The following is a 24,128-nucleotide window of genomic DNA, read 5'->3' on the forward strand; positions in this document are numbered from 1 at the left end:
TCTTGGCATTTCGAAAGTTGCCTGAAAAACGAGGCTGACATCCGATCGGGCAACTTTAGCCATGCCGAAGATCAGCCCAAGGCAAGAGCGTCCGAGAAACTGGATGGTCCTGAGACTTTCACGGATTGCATTGTCAAAAACATCAGCATTCGTGCCGGAGGTGACTGCATTTCGTCTGCACTCTTGCTCCATTCCACAAAGTCGCGCTCATACCGATAGATTGGAGGGTTGCTTTGCAGTTTGGGCAAGGCTAGCTACCTTGAGCCATCGACTTCGTAGACGAGGGCATACCTATAATAATCTCTTATAACTATGACACGGAACCCGAGAAAAGAACATTGGTTCCGATGTTGATACCAATATCGCCGTTATGCCACCTGGCCGCAGGCGGTGCACCGTCTCCATTACCAACCAACGCGATTCTTAGGCGCTTCTTCGCACGATTTAAGGTCAAGCACCCGGCTTGACGATTCACAAATACTAACAGACACCACACTTCAATCCTGATTTCAAGACCCACGACGACGAGCATCTCCCGGTTGAGCCTCGGCTTCTGGTGCCCGTGGACCCACCATCCAATCTTCCATGGCCAGCCACTGACTCCAGGTCTTCTCGGCGCCCTCAATCTCCGCCAGCTGGACGTCTTGTAAAGGCTTCAGGAAAGGAACCGACTCGTGTGGAGACATGTCGTACTGGCATTTGACCTTCTCCCATCCTCCACTCTTGGCCGCAAAAAGATAGTTGCGTCGCTCGCATTCGTGAACTGGTCCGACACCCTTTCTCCAGTCCTCGCCAAAGAAACCGTGCATGATGCCGTCCCTGTCCATACCGGTGATGACAAGACGCCGTATGTAGGGTACCAGAGAGATCCATGCAGGTGCAGGCTGACCTCTCGAATTGGTGACAGGACCTTGTCGCGGCCATGGTAGGTTGTAAGCAGCAGGACCAGATGAATGGGGGAGAGGTCCAGAAGCGCTCATAATAGGATTTGTTGACCACTGGAAGGGCAAGCAGATATTGATCAGGGCGGCTACGGCTTGGACACCGTTGTCATGCTGAGCATGGTCGAGAAAGTATCGCTGGCAACTCTGATATGCGGGGTGCCAATCGAAGATGTCGAATTGAGGCGATGAAGAGGCGTTTTGGCCAGAGGGCGATCCGCCAGAACTTGTGCTCGCGCCACCTGGGAAGGTACTTCTGGTCTGGAACGTCGGATAGCCCGCAGGGAAGTTGGTGGTGAAGCCAGGTAGGCTCGCCATAATGCGATCGGGGCTACTGCAGGAACGCAAGATGTCAGCAGTGGCAACGCCTGGTTGGCCGATACTCACCAACAAAGCTGGTCGCGACGGCTGTAAGATGTACAATTCTAACGCGTACTTCTGGTGTTGAGTGATGGAGAATGGTTCAGGGTCCAGATATCCAGATCTATGACGATGTTGACTTTGGTGTCCTATCTGGCGTTGGACGCTGAGGACTTTGCGACAGGCGCTACGGAGATTTATACCCCCCAGCTATCGGGTTCACGAAGCTCCTGGGCTCGTAAAGGTCAGAAGGGCGTCGGTCGGGGCCGCCTAGGAACCACCCGTGAATCATTGAAGCATTCGAGGGCTTCACAGTCTTTTGGAATAATCCTGGATGGTGATCGAGTCGAGGCAAGCCCTCGCCCAGCAGTGCAAGGATGTCCTACCCGCGCCAATAGAGAGCTTCGCCAGACGGAAACCCTCTTCCGTGGTTCATGCACGGCCTGGGCGCAGAACCTCTGTAATTTTTGACCGTGCGTTCCCGGCAGTCCACTGCCGTGGTGTTGCTGATTTGCATGTGCTCATTGCGGCGCTGGAGGATTGTTGCATACCCCAGAGATACCGGAGGCGCCGAAATGCATCTAGATTCAGATCCCTTTTTGTCATCATGGACTCGAGAACCGACATGCGCCTCGAACGCCTCCACGTCTTCATTCGTCGAATGTAAACGAAACTAGAGTTTCGAACGAATAGTTCTTCTCAGAACAGGCAAGGCAGGAACGAAAGCTCATTTCTATGCCAGATGTGCCTTTGCGATATAGTTGGTTAAACGCGACTGATCGCTGTAAAAAGAAATGTTTATCAAGTGCCTTGGCACGAGCGATAGTGTACCTAAACGATGCCACCATCTACCTCCGGCGCCGCCTCACAAATCATATTTTCTCTGCGCAATCCCGTTCACAGCGTCTCAAAGATGGCACAACGCACTTTCTCATTAGCTTCGCGTACTAAGGTGTTTATCAGCCCATCTTTAACAAAACAATCTCGTTGACCTTTGTAGCTCTCCAATGGACTGTCTTTACCAACGATACACCTTGGTGTGTATCTGACGTCTGGAAAAGAGACGTACCAGGCTGTTCGATGGGCGCTGGAGGCTGGATATCGAGGGTATGCTGTCGTGGCATTTGGCCTGGTGTGGTTATTGATGATTGATTACGCCACAGTATCGATTCGGCCCAGATGTATCACAACGAGAAGGAGTCCGGGAAGGCCATCTCGGATTTCCTCTCAAGTGAGGCAAACACTCAGTCTTTGACCCGTGGGGATATCCACTACACTTCGAAGCTGGATTCCAACTCTGCGTATGACGTAGCTCGCAAGTCTATCAAAAAATCCGTCAAGGAGTGCGGCCTTGGTTACCTTGACTTATTTCTCTTGCATTCGCCTTACGGTGGTAAGCAGGCGCGACTTGACAGCTGGAGAGCGGTCGAGGATGCAATCAACGACGGCGAGGTCAAGATTGGAGGCGTGTCCAATTACGGAGTGAAGCATGCAAGTAGGCAATCACTGTTTTGGGCCAAAAAGGCTGACAGGGACACAGCTGCAAGAACTCCTTGACTCGCGCCCCAAGATTGTTCCTGCCATCAACCAGATCGAGGTGCATCCGTTCAATACGCGAAAAGACATCACTTCGTTTTGCCAGGAAAATGACATCGTCGTCGAGGCCTATGCCCCGCTTGTGCGAGCGCTGAAGATGAAGCACCCGACAATCCTATCACTTTCCAAAAAGTACGCATGCACTCCTGGGCAGCTTCTGGTGCGCTGGAGCCTACAGCATGGCTATGTGCCGTTGCCAAAGAGCGTGAGGAAGGAGCGGATTGTCGAGAACGGAGAGGTCGGAGGCTTCGAGATTGAGGCGGACGACATGGCGAAGATGGATGCACTGGACGAGTATTTGGTTACTGGTGAGTTTTCGCGTTCAATGTCTGCGATGGAGACGAGCGATTTCGGCGACACAGACTAACGCGTACCCCTCCAGATTGGGACCCCACAGACTGTGATTGAGTGAGGTGCGTGGGATGGAGTGCAGGGGGGTGGAGGGCTGCAAGCACGGCATTGGTGCTGGAGCATTTCCCACGGCAGCCAACGTGGGACACACGCGTCGCGGGGCTGTCTCCGAGGAAACGCGCTCGCAGTCAAGTGTAGAAGCGGGAGACAAGTTGCCGTCTGTGTAGCCCTCAAAAGCCTTATAACCACGAGAATACAATCCTGCAAAAGTGCGTGCTAGGCGTATAATGCCCATAATTCAAGTACCAGACTCTTACACTTGTCCTAGCCGTCAGTGTCTAGTTGTTGTAATATCACGGTGCACTTTGGCCCCTGCCTTTTTTTGTAGGGCGGAGTTGTAGCGCCCGCGATCGCTCAATGGCAACCCCGCTCCTCAGACCCTGCCCGGGTCGCGTCCCAAGAAACCAAACCCCAGAAGCCAACGTAGCAGCAACCCGACACCACCCGTTCACGCCGAGTTCGGCTGTCTTTGTTACGGTACATGACGATTTGCAATGACAGCAGAACTGGCGCCCCCTGTGGCCGCCAGACGCCCCCGCGACAGCTGCGATTGGCTCGACGTCCTTATCTCTATGAACGACACCATGGTTTTGCATGGTGAAAGTCGCAACGGCGCTGGTGGCAGCCACTGACCACTGATAGACTGTCTCCGGACGCAATCATTCGGTCACTGACGTTTCCTAATCCCATGTCATTGCCTCACCCGTTCCACCAAATTCACCCCGCCACACCCAAGAAGCTTGCTCTGGCAGCCGTGCCCGTCTAGTAACATATTTATACGCCTCTGCTCCTGCCTTGCTGCCATTTCCCAAACTCCCCCTCCACAGCACCAGATACCCAACTCCCTTACCCAACACCCACATCTTCATTCACAATGTCCGAGCCTGAGTTTGAGCAAGCCCGCAAGGGTAAGTCACCTTCCGCACATCCTCTCACTAGGCACATGTCTCCATGGGGCTGTCGCCTGCCAACGGGTCCGATTGCATCTGCACATGACTGACTGGCTCCAGAGCTCGTCTCCACCCTCGAGAACTCCTCCCTCTTCCAGAAGAACCCCGAGTACAAGAAGGCCCTCGAGGTTGTCTCCATCCCCGAGCGCATCATCCAGTTCCGCGTTGTGTGGGAGAACGACAAGGGCGAGTGCCAGGTCAACAAGGGCTACCGTGTGCAATTCAACTCTGCCCTCGGTCCCTACAAGGGCGGTCTCCGTTTCCACCCCACTGTCAACCTGTCCATCCTCAAGTTCTTGGGCTTTGAGCAGATCTTCAAGAATGCCCTCACTGGCCGTAAGTGATGCCGTGCTGTGGAAGCTGGGACGCGAACACTGACGACGCTGCACAGTCAACATGGGCGGTGGCAAGGGCGGTGCCGACTTCGACCCCAAGGGCAAGTCGGACAACGAAATCCGCAAGTTCTGCGTTTCTTTCATGAGGGAGCTCAACAAGCACATCGGTAAGTCTTTCCCTCTCCGCGCCTATTGCACGCGCTAGTCGGCAAAGGCGTTGCTACCATCCAATTGGGACCACAAACTTACGTAAATGACAGGTGCTGACACTGACGTACCTGCGGGCGACATCGGCGTCGGCGGTCGTGAGATCGGCTACTTGTTCGGCACATACAGGGCAGAGCGCAACCGCTGGGAAGGCGTCCTGACCGGCAAGGGTGGTTCGTGGGGAGGCAGCTTGATCCGACCCGAGGCCACTGGCTTCGGTCTCGTCTACTACGTCGAACACATGATCAAGTACGCGTCTGGTGGAAAGGAGTCTTTTTCTGGAAAGCGCGTTGCCATCTCTGGATCTGGAAACGTTGCTCAGTATGCTGCCCTCAAGGTCATCGAGCTTGGTGGTACAGTCATCTCCCTCAGCGACAGCAAGGGCGCTTTGATCGCTACCGACGACAAGGGCTTCACGCCAGAGGTCATTGGCGAGATCGCCACACTCAAGCTGGAGCGTAAGGCTCTGACTGCGCTTGGAAACAGCAGCTACAAGTACGTCGACGGCGCCCGTCCATGGAAGGAGGTGAGCAAGGTCGACGTCGTTCTGCCCTCCGCCACCCAGAACGAGGTCTCCGAGGACGAGGCCAAGGCTCTCATCGAAGCCGGTGCCAAGTTCATTGCCGAGGGCTCCAACATGGGCTGCACGCAAGAGGCCATTGAGGTCTTTGAGGGCCACCGAAAGGAGAAGAAGGGCGAGGCCATCTGGTATGCTCCCGGCAAGGCCGCCAACGCTGGTGGTGTAGCAGTCTCTGGTCTTGAGATGGCTCAGAACTCCCAACGTCTGTCCTGGACATCTGAGGAGGTTGACGAGAAGCTCAAGGGCATCATGAAGGCATGCTTCGACAACTGCTTGGAGACTGCCAAGGAGTACATCACCCCTGCCGAGGGCGAGTTCCCATCCCTTCAGGCTGGCGCCAACGTCGCTGGCTTCCGCAAGGTCGCAGCTGCCATGAAGGATCAGGGTGACTGGTGGTGAGCGAGACTCCGCTGGACGGACTGTCTCCGTATCCGGGTCTAGTGTCTTCGGTTGCAATCATAACATTTGCTAATATTGGAGCACGGAATTCGGGTTGAACCTTTTCGATGTAAATACTTAGATACCTTTAACGAATAGAATGATAGAATGATCATGAAGTAACTTCAAAACATGCCGCGACTTGCTTGTCGAGCCTTTCTGTTTAACTTCCATATCTAATTATTTCCCTTGAATCTCCAGTAGCTACCCCGCCACACGCCTACGTCATGGCACAAGCAGCTTCAATAAGAAGCAACCATTGAAAAGAAAGCGCGAAGAAGTAACAGCCAATCGGACTCGGTTCGCCCGAAAAGCATAGCTGTTCTTGCCGCGCTGTGACTATTTTCGCATACTCATCGGGGCCGCACTTGACCAAACGGTCATACGAATTGTGCACGTATCGAGTAATAGAATCTTAGGGTGCACACGTCGTGTGGCAGCGGCATAGAAGAGGGTCTCGGCGGACGCCGTGTGGGACCGGAGGTTTTCTCGGTGTGGTGGAGTGGCTGGATGGGACTGGAACCCAATGTGGGAAATGAGAGATCGGAAATTGTAGGAACGAGAATATCGTGGAAAATGGTGGTCTTGGATGCTCGAGGTACTTACCTGAACACGGCTGTTGCATATGCACTTGGGATTTGACTAAAAATAAGCCTTCCTGATTCTCGTTGAATGTTGATCGTGTTTTATTTTGGTTTGGTTTGGTCTGTTTCGTACTACGTGTCTCCGTGTACTCAGCAGTTACTGGCCTCTCACTCATCCAAAAACAGTGGTCCATTCCTTCAACAGCTCATCGACCTCATCATCCGCGCCTACAATTGCACTCGTCTTCGCTTCGTCCGATCTCGTGATTTTCTCTTTCGTCGGATAGTGCAAATTTGGTACCGGTGAGCCGAGGCCGAATGAATCTCCGCTTGGAATCCAAGCCGCTGAAGACGTTACTGGTACGGGAAATGCATCGTGACTAAAACGAGGTGGCGGAGGTGGCAGTCGCCGAGCTTCCGGCCTCGACCCAAACTCACTGTCAAGGCCAAAGGTAGACGCCCCATTGTTAGTAAAATCCGATGTTGCTATGTTCGACGGCGCGCCGAACCAGTCGAGGCCATTTGCAAATAGACCAGGGGATGGTTGTCTCTGGGCGAAGTAGTGAAACCCTTGCTCTATTGGTCTCGATTGACTTCTTTCGTATGTCGAGTTATCCACACGGGCGGCTTTGCGTGTATCGCTCAGTGTTGCGAGGTTGGCGTCGATATCGTCTTGGACTTGTGGCATGGTATCTGCTTCCAACTGACATATTTGCTCTTCTGGCTCCGGCTTCACCTCTTGTCCCAAGTGCAATTGCAAGTCATTCTCCAGATCCTGGTCCAGATTCATATCTGAGACGCGAGGCGCATTGTGCGATCTGAGTTGGTTGCACGATGGCCAGAATTTCATAATCACAAATGAGCCCGGACAAATGACAAAGTTCCAATACGCTGGCATCATAATCTCTCCGTCGGCGTTGATCAAATCGAAGCTGCCCTCTACAGCGTGTCGGCTCCACTCATCCACGTCGATATATATCTGTATGATGAGGTTGTGTATGTCCTGTGCACTTTGTCAGAGCTACCCCACGTTTTAACTCCTCCTTTATCGAGTCTAGCGGCAAGCACGTACTTTCCAAGTTTTGTGAAGATGGAAGGGAAGAACATATTTCCTACCCATCGTATCTTGGAGTTTGATAGGAGGGTGCTGTTTGTCATCTGGCCGATCAGGCTCTAATACTGACTGTACACGTTTCCTCGTCGAGTTTTCAAGCTCCGTTACCTTGGTCTCTGCCCTCTCATTCAGCTGGGCTAGCTTTTTGTCCACTGAGATATTGCTACGAGACAATCGACCCTGCGCCGTGCTATCAGGCAAATTCCCTTGCACGGTGTGTGGATTTCCAAGGAGAATACTATCAAAATAACCGCGAGCGCGAAAATAGGATCCCACTACGCTCTGATGATAACCAGAGTGATCATCACCGTTGACCTGTATGGTGAGTGCTTGCTGCAAGGCCTCAATATCATCGAGTAAGTTACGTATGTGTTGCACACATATCCCTAGAGACTCGTTCGAGATGGTTGAACCTAAAGCCAGAGTGGCCACAGTAAGATGATCGGCAGAACTGGGATCTCCGCTCTCCTTATCTAAATCTTCGAGATCGAGAACGGTACTACCTTCGCTCATGCTATAATCTCTGAGCGATTGTTCATACCGCTCATCTGACCTTTTTTTGAGCTCTAGCATCTCTTTTATCTGCTCACGCTGCTTGACTACAGCCTCTTGGTCTAGCATTTTAGATGCGACCTGGTGTGCATGAGTAAGCACCTGCATCAGAAGTTGCAGCGTGCTCTTTAGCGTGTCGATATGGGTTCGCAATAGTTCGATCTTCTTGTCTCGAAATGGTAACATCAGACGACCAATTGTTTTCTTCTTGCTCTTCTGGAGAGTTGCATCTATTTCTGCAAACACCGAGGAACATTCCTTCATGGTCTCATCAGCCGCCTTGAGCGCGTTTTTGGAGATCAACGATGCTGTTCCATCCTGCTTGAAAACAACTCCCAGTTCTTCGATCACGTAACTAGTGAGTTGGATCTCTTTGGCGATGCCCTTGATCCTGCGATCGGCCGTTGCAACTCCATCGGCATACTGGTAAAGCGTTTGAGAGAGTTTTAATCCCGTACTGGCGAGCTGGAGGACACTTGCGACTAAGCCGATCGTCTCCGCCATGATCGGATAGCATTAGCCAGAGGCCGGGGTCTTGAATTGTGCGCAAGAGTGCTTGTCAGGTACCAGATCCTAGGGTCTGTAGGCGCTAAAGAAAAGGGGTTTTCAAGTGACAAAATCTTTTCTGATTAGCTATTTGGCACGAGCGGGCGGGGTCTAAGCTGACATGACGGGCATCCAAACAGCAGGTCGAATCACAAGGGATTTTGATCATGCACGCATCGCTACTGCAAAGCACACCAGAACTTTGTAGATGCAAACTTGGCCAGATGTCCTACTCGACGTTGCACGAGTCGCTGTGAAGATAGGTTGGTAGCGCGCGTGGAAACCGGCTGACCTGGGCTGACAGCGGCTTGAAGACCCCGCCTACGCCATCGAGCATCAACAACCCTGCATTCCAGCTCTTGAACTCGACCGGTTGGTCAAGGAGTCGAGGTTCCCCCAGGCTTATATCCGCTACCCATTGGCCTATTGGGTGCCACAGTCGGCTTACGCCACAGACTTCTGTATGATATCATGGGGTGGGACGCGCAGAGAAGCCCTGCTTCTTGCGCGGGCCTCGACATCTGCACCACTTCTCATGGAAACCGTTTACCTCTCTCTGCTCACTTCAACTCTGTCTATTTTGTGTCACATCGAGTCTCGAGCACCTACCGCGTCTAAGATTGTCCTCGACGCGTATTGTGTTCTAAGTCGGTAGCCGTTGATTGGTGATGGAAGGGTCTTCACGACCACCCGCCAAACTCCAGAAACGAAAGAGCCGGGAAAGAAACGACGCCACGTCTGCGCATATGTCTGGAGCCCTCAATACGCCATCAGCCAACACATCACAACCCCTTGCGCCGAACAACATGTCTGCCGCGGAGAAGGAAAGACGATCCAAATGGCGGATGTCTAACCCATTTCATTCCAAAGACAAGTACATGGACAAGTCCAACGACAAGTACACGGACAAGTCCAACGACAAGCCCAACGACAAGCCCAACGACAAGTCCAACGATCGCAAGGAAAGATTGGATTCGAACGTAGACTCTGCGTACGGTAGCAGCGAGCCCAGTACCAGTGCAAATCCAAGCTTTGCAAGTAATCCGCGCCCTGCATCTGGAGAGCAATGGCATCCAACTCCTCTGCCGACTCCTGCGTCAACCCAAGCACCTACGACAAGCATAACCGCGCCAACTCCGCCTGCACAAGAGAGCTATGCTCCACCTCCCAACCCCGTTTATGCGAGCCAGGAGAATATCTCTAGGGAAACACACCAAGACATCCGTACTGGCAATATAGTCACTACGGTGACAACTACAACAACCACTACTACTACAACGACCGGCCCAGGAGGCTCTACAGTGGTGCAGCAGCCTGTTGGCACGGATCCCTTGCGAGGTAGCATAACCAGTACAACTGGTCCAAGCCCTCCATCGCCAGCACCTCCTGTGCTCGCCAGCTATCAACAAAACCCGGGGCATTACCAGCAAAGCTCAGATCACCAGCCTCACATCTCAATACCTGGAGATTCTGTCCCACCAATGCCTACGTATCTACGTCAGGGTCAAAGTTTGGGTCACACTCAAAGCCTGAGTCAAGGCCAAAGTCAAGGCCAAAGTCAAGGTCACGATCACGATCACGATCATAGTTACGATCATGATCACGGTCACGGTTATGATCGCGGTCACGACCACAATCTCGACCATAACCACGGTCACGGCCAAAGCCTGGGTCAAGGTCACAGCCAAGGCCAAAGCCTTGCACCGCAGGTGTCCAACCTCGAAAGCTCGTCCCCACCTCTACCAACCAAGAGCAATATACGAAACAGGGTCGAACTGGACTCTGTATCTCCTGGAGTAGAGAGACCCAATCCCATGGCCGATCCGGTCAGTCCCATGACTGCGGGTAGTCCTACACGAGCAAACTTTTCCTATCCTGCCAGAGCGCCGCCTCAGGGAGTGCCACGCCACGTTCCATCTCAGCATTTCTCAACTCCTCAACAACCTTTGGGGGGATCGCGATCATATGGTGATCTGAACCATCCTGCGCCTGTGAGGGTACCAGTGGGGCAGGGTTCAATGCAAACTCAGGACTATCCGCAGAGGCAATCAACTTTGGCAAACCTGAAGCTGGCTGCGGCTGGAATTCATGTAAGCTTCCTATACCTACGAATTGTGTTTGGACATACTTACTGACTGGATGCACAGGGCGCTGGAGAAACACTTCGCGGGACCTTCAACGATACCTTCGACCGACGTTATGGTGGTGTTGATTCGGCTGCACATGCTAAAAATTTGGCAACTATCCAAGCCGGTCGCTCCGAAATCGAAGCTGCACAGTTTTCTCACCGCTCTCGGCCATCGCTTGAGGTCGCTCAACCTCCGTTTCAGCCTCAGCCTTTGGGTACGAAGACGCCATACCAAGGGCCACCGGTGTCTGGCTCGCAGATTGAAGGAAAAAGTGGAAAGTTGAACAGTCTCATGCGGAAGATGAAGGATGGGTCCATGGTAGCAATCCAGAGACCAGGACAAGAGTAACAATGTAGCACTGACGCTGTCGTTGAGCAAGATGTTTATTGTAAAGCAAGAGACATGCGGGAGGACACATCATCCGGGTTGCATATACGTCTATTTTGGCGTTTCAGCCACAACATATATTGTATAGCGAACATGTAGCGTTATTCTAATTGACAACTGCTATTGCCTGGCGTTCGATTCACTAATGTTTTCTCTCACATTTTATCATTCTTTGACCAGTCATAGCGTTGGTTGGTGCAGTTCACGTCGAAAGCTGTCCAGTTGTATCAAATGAAGAGGTAATTAGGTAATATGAAGATGATGATTATAAATAACATGCACAATAGTCTTTCCGCCGATAAGTGAGTCGTAAGATATTGGAATGTATAGATAACATCATACATTTGGTAACCACGGCAGCCACTACATCTCCACGTATGGTAGACGCTCAATAGGCAAGTATTAAAAAGATAAATAGAGCACGTAAAATGGGGATAGATATGGTATGTGGAAGTATTAATTGTATCAACAAAAGCTACAAGCGCAGGGTATCGTGCATCGATATAGTACAAGTCATGAAATCATAGGGCAAAGGGATCTCAACGAATACTTTTGCCCCGAACAGATCAACCTCAGTAGACTCGGCGAGCGTTGCGTCCATCGGTGCCATGCATACGGCGCGTTCCAGCAGCCTATAGAGTTGTTAGTACGAGACAGTACAATCGTGCGTTCTTCTTACCTTGACGCCTGGCTTGCCAGTCAATGAACCCTTCAACTTCAACAAGGCGCCGGAGACCTTGTCGCCTACGGAAGCCTTGCGCTTGTGGTGGTGAACAGGGGCTGCCTGGGCATGCGTAGTACCGTGAGTTCGAGTAGTCCGGGTTGTGGTCGTGGTCGTTGTCGTTGTAGCAGGTGCTCGGTGTGCAGTGCGCTTTCCACCTAGGAGTTTGGTCTTGAGGCTAGGACGAGCAGCAGAACGTGTTGTGCGTGTAGTCCGCGGCGCAACGGTATGGGTGGTACGGGGCGCGGTTTTACGCATGATAGGCATGTTGATTGTATGTGTTGGGAGAAGGTGTTGTTTTCGAAAGTTGGAGGTAGTCGATTTGGATAGGCTTTTGCAATATTGGTTTATTTGGTTGTCGATGTGGTTCCAGCGAGTGGTACACGACTTTATATGCTTGCTCTTACCATGACTTCGGACCTTCTTGTCCAATCTTGAAAATCAAGTTCTCTGCCTTCCATACCCCGGAAATGATATGATCAGCCCTACCTGTAGCAGAGGTACGTCATGCAGGGAAACTTGTGGCGCATGATGTCGGCTGGCGTATCAGACCTCGTGGCTTACCGGGACATGATCCAAGGCACCCTGCGATTTCGAGTATCATGGCAGGGTTTGGTGGAGACGTTGTTGGACAGAAGGCGCAGCAACGGCTGGACCCTGATTCTAACAGCGACTACGTCATAAATCCGCGAATAGCTTCAACCCCGTCATAGCAACAACGTTTCTCGAACACGAAGCCGTGTAACCGAAAGGATCCAGCGGGGGTCTTACAAGGACTTGGTGATTTGATCGCGATAAGTGACGTCGCTGGAAAGGTTGGCCCTTGGCGGGAACGTACTGGCCCACGCGCTCGCCGCTGTTGATACCACAAAAAAGGCGCGTGTGCTCCAATCGCACAAGTCTTTATCAGAAAATAGCAGCTCTCCCTCTTCACAGTCTTGTCAAGGGTCAATGGGATTCTAGCATATTTGATGATCTTTCCGAAAGCTGTGTTGACGCGTAAGTTAGCTTCCGGTCGACGGTTGGCATGTTGCAGCTTGAGGATCAGCATAATACAACAGAGAAAGAAGCATGAGGTCGTTCTTATATGTATCAGATAAGTGATCCAGCTCCTTTCCTTCCAGACGCTTCTATTCGTATTCCATGAGGAGTAGCTCCACCTTAAACGACGTTATGAACGCGCCGTGACAAAGTTGTGATGTCACGGAAAATTGAAGCTCGAAACGCACAAAACTACACTCTCTAACAACACCATCTCAACGCCTGTAACCATCGTGTATACAATTCCTTTTTCCAAAAATTCACGCATCCTACACAAATACCAAACTACACCATGGCTGACAAAGGACAATTCGAGCCAGGTAAGCCTGATAGCGTTGCATCCAAAATACAAAGCTGATACTGCATTACAGGCTACCAGCCCAAGGTACAGCATCAGGAGGCCCCAGGTTGGACAGGCAAGATGGACCCAGAGCCAGAGCCAGACCACCTACCTACTGCCGAAGGAGGCAAGGAGCTCTACAAGGCCGCTGGCAAGCTCAAGGGCAAGAAGGCCATCATCACTGGCGGAGACTCCGGCATTGGCCGCTCAATTGCGATCTTGTTCGCCATGGAGGGTGCTGATAGCTTCATTGCGTATCTGCCCGAGGAGGAGGAAGACGCACAGGAAACTAAGAAATTGGTCGAGGCCAAGGGTCAAAAATGCTACTGCTACCCAACCGATTTGAAGGACCGTGTGAACTGCAAGAAGGTTATCGATGAGGCACTGAAACAGATGGGCGGTATCGACATCTTGATTAACAACCACGCTTACCAGATGATGGTTGAGAACATCAAGGATCTCGATGAGTGAGTTTGACCTGAATCTAGACAACAGACAGAAACTAACAATGAACAGGGATCAGTGGGTACACACCTTCAACACCAACATTCACCCCTTCTTCTACCTCTCAAAGTACGCTCTGCCACACATGAAGAGGGGCGCTACTATCATCAACAACGCCTCAATCAATGCCTACATCGGTCGCCCAGATCTTCTGGACTACACATCGACCAAGGGCGCCATCATCTCTTTCACTCGTGGTTTGTCGAACCAGTTCGTTTCCAAGGGTATCCGCGTCAACGCTGTCGCGCCTGTAAGTTTAGTCAAGCATCGACAAGTGACCACACACTGACAATGTACAGGGACCAGTATGGACACCACTTATTCCAGCGACGATGAACGAGGAGGCATTGAAGAACTTTACCGCGCCTATTGGGAGGCCGTCTCAGCCCAGCGAGATTGCAACATGCTTTGTCTTCTTGGCCTCCAGTGACAGCAGTTCAATTAGCGGACAGACCATTCACGCCAACGGCGGAACTATTGTTAGCGGTTAGGGGTTTGTATCGACGAGGAAACATCTCAGAGACGATAGTAACGGACTTACGATTTCACGATTTATATAGCAGACCCACAAGCCATTCCAATTAACATCGCATGAAACTAGCGAAGACTTTTCCATTTGTTGTACACTACTCATCAATATGCCATACCTACGATCGATCATAGCCCATTGCTTCTACACTACATGCCCGATCGGGCCATTCGCAATACATGAAGAGCCCTCCATAGTTGATGTTATGGTGTCAACCATAGTTTTCGCCGGACATATGTGTCATCTTCTCTGCCTACGAGCGCTCACTTTCACTCCTCCTCACGAGGACGATAACCCTCTGGTCCTCGAAGGATCTTCTCGCGGGTGTCTGGTCGACCAAGCCAGGATATGTACCAGGTGGGTTGGCCATGCTTGATACGGCAACGAGTATCCCAGCGACCACCAACGCTCTCATTGTGCTTCTCGTACTCATCATCAAGATCCTCGCCCTTTGGCTTGCTCCGATCCATGCAATCGAGACACATACCGTTGAAGTAACCATCAGTGTTGGACTGTGCCTTGAGAACGATAGTCTCCCAGTCTATACCACGGCATCGCTTGCACTTGGGGACATGGTTATACTGGAAGCCCTTCAAACGGCGAACGACCTGGCTGATGCTGCTGTGGTTGAGGACATCGTCGACTGGCCAAGCATCGATCTTGGTCAGAGCATACCTAAGGCATTGGGTTAGCTGAATCTTCTCATACCGGCAGTCAGATGGAGGTCCCCGTAACACATACTGATAGCGTCCGATTGTAGCATCCCAGCAAGTACACATGTCCGTCTCGAATCGCAGGAGCCTGCCGACTTTGCTGTACAAACTCTTATGGAGAGTGTTCCTGAGACCTCCGCGGGCGTGGTTGATGGGCCCTGGTATACGTCAGTAAAGGGTCGACGGTGAGGCTCTACAGAGTATTAACTCACCTAGAAACTGGCGTTCGCCAATATGGTGATGCCTGCCCCCCTTAAAGCCCTTAGGCGGGCGCTCCTTGACGTGGCCAATGTGGTTGTAGGCGAGGTACTTTGTGACGCGGGCGTAGCCAACGGCGTGGTCGAAGATGTAACACGGGTAGGCAAGAGCTCGTGCCGTGGGAATAGTTAGATCAACGCCGGCCATGTTGGACTCATACCAATTATTGAACCAGGCGCCCAGGTTCTCTTTGACTTTGGGGTCCTGGTGCAGGTCCCATGAGCTGATAGCATGCCAGACGCCAAGAAGAGATATCTGCCAAAGTCCCAGCTCTTTCATACGCTCTTGAGTCAGTCCGTGAAGATGAGCCAACCACACGAGGATCCCTTCTTTGTTCTCGCCAACCTCGTTCGACTTGGCGTCTCCGCCTAAGGTGATCTCGGTCTTGTCATCGCTCTCATTGAGCAGCGCGCGCAGGTAGGGAGACTGCTCGCAAGTTTTCGAAGAGACGAGTATGTCAGTCACATACCTGGTGCCGCCTTCTTCGGCCGCGCCGATGACTGTGATGGTGAGGTCCGCATCAGTGTCGTCCACGAGAGTGATATCCTGATCCTGGACCAGAGACACAGCTGGTCCCTTGCGCATTGAGAGACCTGGCATGGTGAGTGGCTCAGTGCGGATAGCAGTCACGGTGCAGGGAAGGGTCTTGGAGCTGCAGTCTGAACGAGGTACGTGAGCGAAAGCGTGTCCAGGTGAAGTAGGAGCAGCCCTTAGCGTGAACGCTAGTGTGGTCGTTGTTTGTGTCGCAAAGCTGACAATAGGCATTCATAGAATTTCACACTCGGGCATCCGTGTAGCGAGTGACCTGAATTACACCATGTTGCTTGGTACGACGGAGCGCTCTTATGAGTTCCATTCTGGCTTTAGCTGTGTACACGCATTGGTATTCTGAGCAATGATTTGAGACGTTGCGGCTGCTCGTATGGTTCACATTTCTTCCTGAACATACTTTTCTGAGGAGAGACGCACATGGATATGCCACAGGAAGTTGAGAAAGAGAGCGAGAGAAGGTCGTCTAAAGGGACGGATGAAGATGGGAGAAACGAAAGTCTCGAAATACGCAATGATGCTGATAGACTAGTAAAGATAGGAAACAATCATGACTGACAGTCACAGATATCTCGTACCTGTCTCTCGGTCAACTGTAAAAGAGGGAAGTAAACTACATTATTTGTGGCTCCTACAAGCCGTAAAACAACACAACTAAAATTTATTCAATTACACACAAGGCGTATACTGCTTAAAATTCATGGGCAAGAGTCCTACACCAAACTTAGTAGTAGTTGTCAAGCTGTTGCATGATTTCACTGCACCCTGGTTCCTGGTATTGCGATTGGCCGAGAGTCTGTGTAGAAGCAGTTCCTAGTTCGCAGACGCTGGCTGTCCAACACATTCCTCGGCATGCAATCTCAACCCCTCTAGCTAATTGGCACATCGGCTAGGTATCGTGTCGTTGATATATGTGCATGCTAGGGTTCAGACGTTGTGTGATTAACAAGTCTAATGTGAGGGTGTTAGAGAGGACAAGTCGTCGGGCAAGCCGAGCCGACGAGCGATGGCGCAAACCATGCAAACAAGACCACCACCACCACCACCACCACCACCTGATCTCACGAGCTCACCGTCGGCAGAGCCACCATTCCATATTTAGGCTCGTACAATGCCTCCCCCACGAATCTGTTCCTCGTTGCTGCGAGCGCGCCCCCAGGCCAGATACCAATGCCTTTTCCGCGCCGCACACCTCCGCTGCGCATCGACCGTTCCGGCGAGTGACCTGTCGAAACCCGTCGTACCTTGGAAGACGCCACACAGCGTATGGGCGCCCGAGAACCTGATTCCGCCGCCAAAAGATGGCGAGATCCTTATGGAGCGCAAGCCAAACCGTGAGCTGCCACCGTACGTTTCGGATTCCCAGGACGCGCACATGTACTAACATGCTCCTCAGCGTCCCGCCCTTCATCTCCCCTCAAGTCCTAAAAACCTTTCCGCTCTTCATCCTCGCAATGACAGTGTCCATGGCCGTCTTCTTCAACTACCAAAAACAAGAGTCCTCCGTTGTCACATCGACACTCTATGCGCTGCGCACAAATCCTCTCGTCCGCTCCGAGCTAGGTGACGAGATCTACTTTGCGTCAAAGTACCCCTGGATCAGCGGCGACATCAATCAGGTGCATGGCAAGATCGACATCAGGTTTTCAGTCAAGGGAACCAAGAGCAATGGGGAGGTGAGGTTAAGGTGCAGGAGGAAGGGTAGAGGTGGATTGTATCACACGCAGGAGTACAGCTTGACCATGGAGGATGGGCGGAAGCTAGAGTTGTATGATCCTGAGGGTAACGCCATTGATCCGTTTATGGACCCGGTTGGATAGTAGGGATGATACGCATCGGAGGTGTTCAGAACATAGTGCATCGAAGGCACGGCAAGGATCTCTAGGCCTGCAATCAATTTGGCAGGCTGTACAAGATAGGACCCGATTGTGAATCGAGTGTCGAGTAAGGTGAGGGCAGCGATTTGCCGTGTAACATGTGTATATATATATAGCTGTACATTATCGCATCATGTACAACGTCAGCCCAAGAAGAACAAGGGCATTGGGTATACCAAACGTCTTGAGCGCAGTTGCTGGCATGCAAGCGTTTAGCTAGAAACCTTCAAATGGCTGCTCGTCTACTCTCTTTGAGTGGGATGTAACGGAGCACCGTCACGCTCGTCAGGAATACGAAATTGATAGTAGTAAAGTAGTTGTCTGTGTACTCATAATAAAATAAACATAATGTGCGCCACGATGGGCATCTGCACCGTAATATCGAGTCGAGTTTTATGTAACGCCTGAAAGCATGAACGCCTGCCCGATGATATTGACGGGCCGCTAAAACCATGAACCTGACATGACATGACATCTTGGGATAGGAAAGCCAGCCGATGAGAAAAGAAAGTGGTATCATAAAGTGATCATGCATCAAGCTGCATGTGGGTTGTTCTGCTGTATAAACGCCAACCTTTCGCAACAAGTTCAAATTCTATCAAAGTCTGCCTCAGGTCTCCTCAGACTCGGATGATGCGCAAGGTTTGGTTTAACCAAGTGCGCAAATTGAGGGTTGACGTTGAGTGGGTACGAGATCTCAGGCACTTGCGGGATCTCCTCTTGTTCCTTTTGTCGCTGCCAGAACTTCTTTCTCGATGGCTCGGCGCCGGATGTTGTTCTCGAGTAGAGCGACGAGGTTGGTCGTCGGCCAAATATACTAGGCTTGGTGGGCGCTGTGCTGTGATACGATGGGAGAAAAGACTGGCGCGCGTTGTGGAAGGCACGAATGGGGCTGAAGTTAAACTGTGAGAGACGGTTGGGATCGTTGTTTTGTGCAGCCATTTGAGGCGAACCGCAGTTGACAGGTGGTGTACCCGCACGCATTGGAGGTGTACCGCCGACATGTGTGCGGGAAGAGCTGCTGCCAGTGTGGTGGGTAGTGATGGTAAACGCTTTGTGCTTAGGATCGTATTGGGATTGGGCGTATTGCGATTCGGTGTCGACTTCAGTGAGCGTCATGGCGCCTCGAGACCGGACACCACGAGCGGTAATGTTGCGAGATTTGTCCCGGAAGATGAAGCTCTGGGCAGTGTTAGTAAGGCTGTCTGCCGTGCGAGATGAATGCACTTACAGTCACGACGTTGAAGAAGCCAATGACGATGGCAATAATGCCAGAGGCGATCAACAGTCGCCAAAAAGGCATACCCAAAGACTCCTGGCTTGTAGCCTGCTTGTTCATGTTGCCGAGTGTGTTGAGTCCCAATACCATCATCGCGCAGCCCAAGGTGACGAAGCCATGCCTAGAGCTGAGAAGAGGCCAGTTTCGAGCGTAGAAGTTACGGAAGAGCGAGCATTCGGAAATGATGAGGAACACTGAAGAACGTTAGACCTGCCGTTTCACTGACAATACATGAGCTAGCTTACTGCCTGCAAGGCCGGTAATGATGTGACTTGTGGCGTCGAAGAAGTAGAACTAAACAACATAAGCTTCTGAGCTGATCCGAGTCTCAATTTCTCACATACCTTAGAAATCACGAAGGTCTTGACAAGCATCACCACACTGCTCGCCACTACAGAAGCGAGAGCGATGATGTTCAACCCACGTACAACATTGAGAATTATGTATCCTGGGCCGGCCAGATGTTCTGCTGAAAGGAGTGCCATTTTCAATGTGTCGACGGAGCCGTAAGAAGTCGGGAGAGCTGGTGGAAGTAGCGATTGGTGTATGGGCTGTCCAGCAGTCGAGTAGGACGCGTCGAGCGTTGATTGTTTAAAAAAAATTGAAAGAAAGATGGTGTCTTGAGAAATGTAGAAAAGATATCCCTGGCTGCGAGGCAGAAAGCCTTCCCGCTCAACAATAGCACAATAACGAACAATAGAGAATGAAGATGAAGAATAGAAAGAGAACTGAGGTGAAGCAGGCCTAAAGAAGAAAACTAAAGCTTAGCCTGTGTATCGTTGTCGCGAGCCTCATAATAGTTCCAAACAAGGCCCATCGCGCTCGCGCATTTCATGATACTGCCATTGAGTGGCTCACATTGCTCCACAACTACCTGGAGTCGCTAAGTGAAGGTGAAACGAGCGTGCGCTGCGGAGCCTAGCAGCACGACAACCGAACATGACAATGCGAGAACGTCTGACTGGACCTGCTTTCCCACCCTCAGGCGAACTTTGAGGGCCCTTGGATTCGGGCATCCAAGCACTCCAGTCCGGTTTGGTCAAGGTGTGGCAGTCGCGTAGCGATTGGCTGTGAGAGCTTGAAACGCGTCGGGTCTTGTTTCAGACGCGACTATGGACAACGGGCGGTAAGAGGAGCCGCCATCCAAGTGTTGGCGTTGATTCGTCTGATGCGCTGGGACAAAAATGGAGTAATGTGCATATACATGAGGCAGTTCGAGGCTATCGGTAATGAATGGGAGGTGCCGTGGTGGGCGGGTGGATGTGCAACTGAGTGTCCGACAAATGAGATTGCCGAGATGTAGCAAGTCAGCGTTTCGCGCTTGGGTTGTCAAAGTGCAAGGGCATGTACGTGAAAGCGGTTGTTGCACAGTAGAATTGACACGGTCGCTCAGAAACGTGATACTCCATGTTTCTAAAGGCCGAATATAGTACTTTCAATCCCGACCAATACTAATGCCAGCTGTCATTGATGTGCCCCTTCCGTCAAGATGTCCGGATAGTCAATTCCCCCCCAAACATCTTGCCAACTTTGTATATCTGTCGTGGTCGCGGCAGCCTTCCGTTCACCTGGATCTCGTCAGCTTTGTGAAGTTGCAATCATTCTCACGCAAACTCACGAGGGTACCGTCTCGAAAAGCGAGTTCACTTTGTCCATCATTCATCGGAATTGCGTTCTTAGGCAAGCTGAAGACCTCCCTTAAGGTCCAGTTTTCTTCATCTCTCTCCATCACCTCATTTCTATTTGAGAGGACGTGCTTCCACATGCCCTCACGCTCGTCATGTACATCCTGTCTCCCATATCTTCGCACATGGGCTAGCCGATAATCCGGGCCGAAGAATTTTTTTCTTGGAGGCCTTGTCTTGATCTCTGCAATTTTCTCATCAATGTCCGCCTGGGTCATTGTCTCGATTGACGACTTCCAGTATTGTGGACTTGTTCCTCGTTTCATTCCGTGATTGAAGCCAATTGTGTGTCGTGGTTGACACGATGCGGAGCGTTCGAAAGGTATGAACTGTGGGTCATCACTTCTGTTGTCCTTCGGATGTGTTGCTTTCATAGATCGGCTAAGTCTGGGGGCTAGGTCGAGTTTTTGTAGTGCAGCAGTAACTTTTGTGGGAGCGCTTTTTCTAGCTATAAGTACTACAGGTTGTGATCGCTTCTCTTTGATACGATCGCGGGTAGTTTGAGTTGGAGCGCTTTTCACAGCTCTCCTGGATGGTTTTTTGTCTTCCTTACAAGGCTGGACAGTGACATCGTCATGATCGACCGTTGCTGATGGTGAGCCAGATTGCGCAGTAGGATATCCGGGTTTGGTATGGTATCGAGAATACTCTTTCTCGTACTGTGCCCTCAGACTTGCGCTGCGAAACATGTATTGCTTCTTCAAACTCCCAACAATATTGGAGCTTGTAAACTCATCAAATTTCGAAACAGTTGCTGAGATGCTCTTTTCCCACCCCTCGCCTTTTTTGCGCAAATGAGGTAATGTTTGTAGTATCCAAGCAACGATCTCTGCTGTAGTCAAAGGCAAGCCATTTGCAGCGACTAAGGCTATTCTCGTCAACTCGCGATTAGTATAGTTACTTTCGGCAACACTTGCAGCAGTGGCAGCACATATTGGGCTTCCAGAAACTCGAGATGCCAGAGGCGATCGAGCATTGGGTATGGTGCCGATGAGTGTAGCAGAAGTGGTGTGTCTGGAGAGGTCGGCGGTCGACTCGTCAGGTACGCTCGTATTTGCCCGTCCAGCTCTAGGTAAAGGTGACGACTGGCTAACATTCTCGACTCGAGTGATAGTATTTTCGGGCTCCTCCTTCACAGACATGTCTCTGGTGATGATCGAATATGATAATGAATCGCCCGGACCTTCTTCGACCAAATGCGTCCTGCTTCCCTCATCTGCATTTGAAGTGGATGCTTCTTTGGCCCGGTCGACAGTCTGAACCACGTCCGTGGTGTCCTCTTCGATCGAGGGTTCTTCCAATTTGCAGGACAAGCGAGATATTTCTGCATAGTGAGTATCCTCGATCAGCTCTGGCTGTGAGTCTAAACTTGAAGCAGGGCCTGCTGCGGGGGTGGGGTTGGAAGTGCTGGACGTAGGGCCCTGAGCTTGAGAGCTGTTTTGTGTCTTCGCTCGATCAGAGGACGTCACATCGGGTGATTCTGGTATTACCAGCGGTCCTGCGTCAGCAGTGAATGACCGACTATGACAAGTTTTACTAGAATAATCAGTAATGGTACAATTGCGTGAGCAAGATGACTCGCACCACGTCAAGGGCTTGCTGCCTCTCTTTGCGAAAAGCTGGTGTTTCTGACACCGCGAGCACGACACTGCATTAGAAGAAGTTCCTTCAGCTAAAAGGTTTTCAACCAACAACGAGTTGTCATCTGCACCAAACACATCGTCGTCGAGCGATGGCAATCTGCGAGGACTCAGTTCGGGTATGTATATTTGACTTGAGCGTTGTGTGGGCGTGTTCGGAATTTCTGTGCGTTCTATTCTCGTGGTAGGAACTGGTTCGGGGGGTTTCAGTGTAGCCTTCGGCTCTTTGAATTGAAGAATAGACATTCCAGGTTCTTCATTATCGACTGCAGGAACCAACTTGTCCAACAAAGTCGTGCTAGACTTTTCATCGATGATGAAATTTCTCCGGTCATTGCATGTCCCATCAGAATGCTCTCCTTGTTCATCTTTGCGTTCAGAAACCGACAGATTTATTGAAGGTGGCTTTGAACCATGAGTCGCGTCCAGAATTGCGTGATTGCAGTTGTCAGACGCAGCCATAGCCACGACATGATCAGGCCGAACGTGGATGTTATTCAAACGCGATAATACATCCGGGTCTACATTTGTTGCGACTTTAACGCTCCCTTCTGACGATACTTGGGCGTCGAAAGCTGCCTTGGAAAACGATAGGGAAGCTCGCGAAGCAGCAAAACTGGTTGGCTTACGCTTCGAAGTCTTGCTTTGACATTTCCAGCATTTCCAACATTTCCTAACCCCATCAGTTGATTACAATCTTGGAACAAAGCAAGTACTTACGGGTCTACCCCTTCGACTAGGCGCGGTTTTCGACAGCTATCGTGATATGGCCTTTGACAGGACGGACAAGTAATGATAGGGTTATACTTGGTAGCAGATGCCTTTTCGCATACGCGACATGTACGCTTACTCGATGAACCAGAATTGAAGGATGTGTTAGGGCGACCTGTTGGGGCAGAGGTTAGCATCATATCGTCATTAGGCCGATTGCCATTCTGTAGAGCAAATGCTGTTTTGCATGATGCTGAATGTCTGGGGCCGGTGCAACTTTGCCATGTCAACAATCGTGTGTTGTGAGAAGTGTGTTATGTCATACCTACACTCGACTTTGCCAGGACGTAAGGATGGTTGTGCAGGAACATCAGTCAAGCTTGGCCTCTTTGGAAGCACGTTGGAGACAGTGGTGTCTACGCGCTGACGTTTCAGAGGAGGTGGTGATATCCTGGTCGAAGAGCGCAGTTGTTCTCTACTGAGATCACTCGGTCGGAGGCCGGATACATTCGCGTCCATTGAATGGCGAATTCGGTCAACCTCATTATGTCCAGCGAGCAAGTGCCTAGAACCACGGCTCGGATTGGTCATTTTGAGAAAGCCCTTGCCGGAAGATGGTAGCTATGGATCTAATTCGTCGAATAGAAGAGTCAGCGCTCTGCCTCTCAGAAGTGAGTGTGATGTAGAGTTCTGTAGTTTTTTTTCAGATTGTTTTGTAGAGCAGCATCTCGCGCTATTGGAGGCTTCCTCTTTGGACCCGCCCTTGGGTAGTTACGTGCAAGCTGATACTCCCACGACGTAAAGAACCGCACGGAAGCGAGAAGTCTCAAAAGAGAAACCAAAGGAAAACCATCGACAATGTTCGCGATCTGACCTTTTACCAGTAGTCATCATGTAGTGGAGGATATACAACTTTGGATATCACGTACCTGGCGGTGCCGTGACGCGACGGTTATGGTTGTATGATTCAGGGTGGCGGAAGGGCGACGATTTCCACGCAGCCATGTGAGCTGTGAGATGACATGCAAGACAGATGAAGCAAAGAAGAGGGTGAGAGGCCGTGCGCCAGTTCCTTTGTTCCAAGCGGTTTGCAAGGGGAAAGAGACGCGATAATGGCGTAGCCCCACAAGGGAGGTACTACTGTTGTCGAC

At 51.2% G+C, this 24,128-nt stretch overlaps 12 protein-coding genes across 12 annotated transcripts; 5 read left to right on the top strand and 7 right to left on the bottom strand.

Annotated features, from left to right (window-relative positions):
* Positions 1-153: 153 nt before the first annotated feature.
* On the bottom strand, positions 154-1,742 carry P153DRAFT_368706 (uncharacterized protein). The gene is made up of 2 exons (XM_033668585.1): positions 1,329-1,742; positions 154-1,272 (listed from the first exon to the last, which is right to left on the bottom strand). The coding sequence occupies exon 2, from the start codon at positions 1,257-1,259 to the stop codon at positions 510-512; it is 750 nt and encodes a 249-aa protein (XP_033521794.1). The 5' UTR covers positions 1,260-1,272; positions 1,329-1,742; the 3' UTR covers positions 154-509.
* Positions 1,743-2,054: 312 nt separating this feature from the next.
* On the top strand, positions 2,055-3,453 carry P153DRAFT_66696 (Aldo/keto reductase). The gene is made up of 5 exons (XM_033673326.1): positions 2,055-2,253; positions 2,302-2,408; positions 2,465-2,792; positions 2,842-3,205; positions 3,280-3,453. The coding sequence occupies exons 1-5, from the start codon at positions 2,140-2,142 to the stop codon at positions 3,303-3,305; spliced, it is 939 nt and encodes a 312-aa protein (XP_033521795.1). The 5' UTR covers positions 2,055-2,139; the 3' UTR covers positions 3,306-3,453.
* Positions 3,454-4,127: 674 nt separating this feature from the next.
* Positions 4,128-5,893, top strand: P153DRAFT_368707 (NADP-specific glutamate dehydrogenase). The gene is made up of 4 exons (XM_033668586.1): positions 4,128-4,216; positions 4,319-4,594; positions 4,650-4,760; positions 4,854-5,893. Exons 1-4 carry the CDS (start codon positions 4,183-4,185, stop codon positions 5,777-5,779), a joined length of 1,347 nt encoding a protein of 448 aa, XP_033521796.1. The 5' UTR covers positions 4,128-4,182; the 3' UTR covers positions 5,780-5,893.
* A 541-nt stretch (positions 5,894-6,434) lies between these two features.
* P153DRAFT_398745 (uncharacterized protein) lies at positions 6,435-8,852 on the bottom strand. The gene is made up of 3 exons (XM_033671669.1): positions 8,736-8,852; positions 7,475-8,688; positions 6,435-7,405 (listed from the first exon to the last, which is right to left on the bottom strand). Exons 2-3 carry the CDS (start codon positions 8,570-8,572, stop codon positions 6,575-6,577), a joined length of 1,929 nt encoding a protein of 642 aa, XP_033521797.1. The 5' UTR covers positions 8,573-8,688; positions 8,736-8,852; the 3' UTR covers positions 6,435-6,574.
* A 63-nt stretch (positions 8,853-8,915) lies between these two features.
* On the top strand, positions 8,916-11,318 carry P153DRAFT_345060 (uncharacterized protein). The gene is made up of 2 exons (XM_033666076.1): positions 8,916-10,704; positions 10,762-11,318. Exons 1-2 carry the CDS (start codon positions 9,283-9,285, stop codon positions 11,089-11,091), a joined length of 1,752 nt encoding a protein of 583 aa, XP_033521798.1. The 5' UTR covers positions 8,916-9,282; the 3' UTR covers positions 11,092-11,318.
* Positions 11,319-11,702: 384 nt separating this feature from the next.
* On the bottom strand, positions 11,703-12,073 carry P153DRAFT_260106 (uncharacterized protein; the record flags this gene model as incomplete). Its single annotated transcript, XM_033662826.1, has 2 exons — positions 11,703-11,762; positions 11,810-12,073. Coding segments are annotated over 2 exons (324 nt in total), but the record flags the coding sequence as incomplete, so codon positions are not given.
* A 1,111-nt stretch (positions 12,074-13,184) lies between these two features.
* On the top strand, positions 13,185-14,227 carry P153DRAFT_387955 (3-oxoacyl-reductase; the record flags this gene model as incomplete). The annotated part of the gene is made up of 4 exons (XM_033670702.1): positions 13,185-13,212; positions 13,264-13,699; positions 13,749-13,986; positions 14,036-14,227. The coding sequence occupies 4 exons, from the start codon at positions 13,185-13,187 to the stop codon at positions 14,225-14,227; spliced, it is 894 nt and encodes a 297-aa protein (XP_033521800.1).
* Positions 14,228-14,534: 307 nt separating this feature from the next.
* Positions 14,535-15,836, bottom strand: P153DRAFT_345064 (uncharacterized protein; the record flags this gene model as incomplete). Its single annotated transcript, XM_033666077.1, has 3 exons — positions 14,535-14,940; positions 15,007-15,136; positions 15,191-15,836. The coding sequence occupies 3 exons, from the start codon at positions 15,834-15,836 to the stop codon at positions 14,535-14,537; spliced, it is 1,182 nt and encodes a 393-aa protein (XP_033521801.1).
* Positions 15,837-16,944: 1,108 nt separating this feature from the next.
* On the top strand, positions 16,945-18,025 carry P153DRAFT_368712 (DUF1783-domain-containing protein). The gene is made up of 2 exons (XM_033668587.1): positions 16,945-17,132; positions 17,182-18,025. The coding sequence occupies exons 1-2, from the start codon at positions 17,101-17,103 to the stop codon at positions 17,603-17,605; spliced, it is 456 nt and encodes a 151-aa protein (XP_033521802.1). The 5' UTR covers positions 16,945-17,100; the 3' UTR covers positions 17,606-18,025.
* On the bottom strand, positions 17,747-18,338 carry P153DRAFT_66960 (uncharacterized protein). Its single transcript, XM_033673327.1, has one exon. It carries the CDS (start codon positions 18,195-18,197, stop codon positions 17,889-17,891), a length of 309 nt encoding a protein of 102 aa, XP_033521803.1. The 5' UTR covers positions 18,198-18,338; the 3' UTR covers positions 17,747-17,888.
* Positions 17,907-19,874, bottom strand: P153DRAFT_321198 (uncharacterized protein). The gene is made up of 4 exons (XM_033665135.1): positions 19,286-19,874; positions 19,187-19,235; positions 18,894-19,135; positions 17,907-18,844 (listed from the first exon to the last, which is right to left on the bottom strand). Exons 1-4 carry the CDS (start codon positions 19,424-19,426, stop codon positions 18,251-18,253), a joined length of 1,026 nt encoding a protein of 341 aa, XP_033521804.1. The 5' UTR covers positions 19,427-19,874; the 3' UTR covers positions 17,907-18,250.
* Positions 19,875-20,425: 551 nt separating this feature from the next.
* P153DRAFT_387959 (uncharacterized protein) lies at positions 20,426-23,568 on the bottom strand (the record flags this gene model as incomplete). The annotated part of the gene is made up of 5 exons (XM_033670703.1): positions 20,426-20,509; positions 20,560-22,162; positions 22,211-22,939; positions 22,987-23,152; positions 23,307-23,568. The coding sequence occupies 5 exons, from the start codon at positions 23,566-23,568 to the stop codon at positions 20,426-20,428; spliced, it is 2,844 nt and encodes a 947-aa protein (XP_033521805.1).
* Positions 23,569-24,128: the final 560 nt, after the last annotated feature.

This window comes from Dothidotthia symphoricarpi (genome assembly GCF_010015815.1).
Source record: "Dothidotthia symphoricarpi CBS 119687 unplaced genomic scaffold P153scaffold_15, whole genome shotgun sequence".
Taxonomy (NCBI): domain Eukaryota; kingdom Fungi; phylum Ascomycota; class Dothideomycetes; order Pleosporales; family Dothidotthiaceae; genus Dothidotthia; species Dothidotthia symphoricarpi.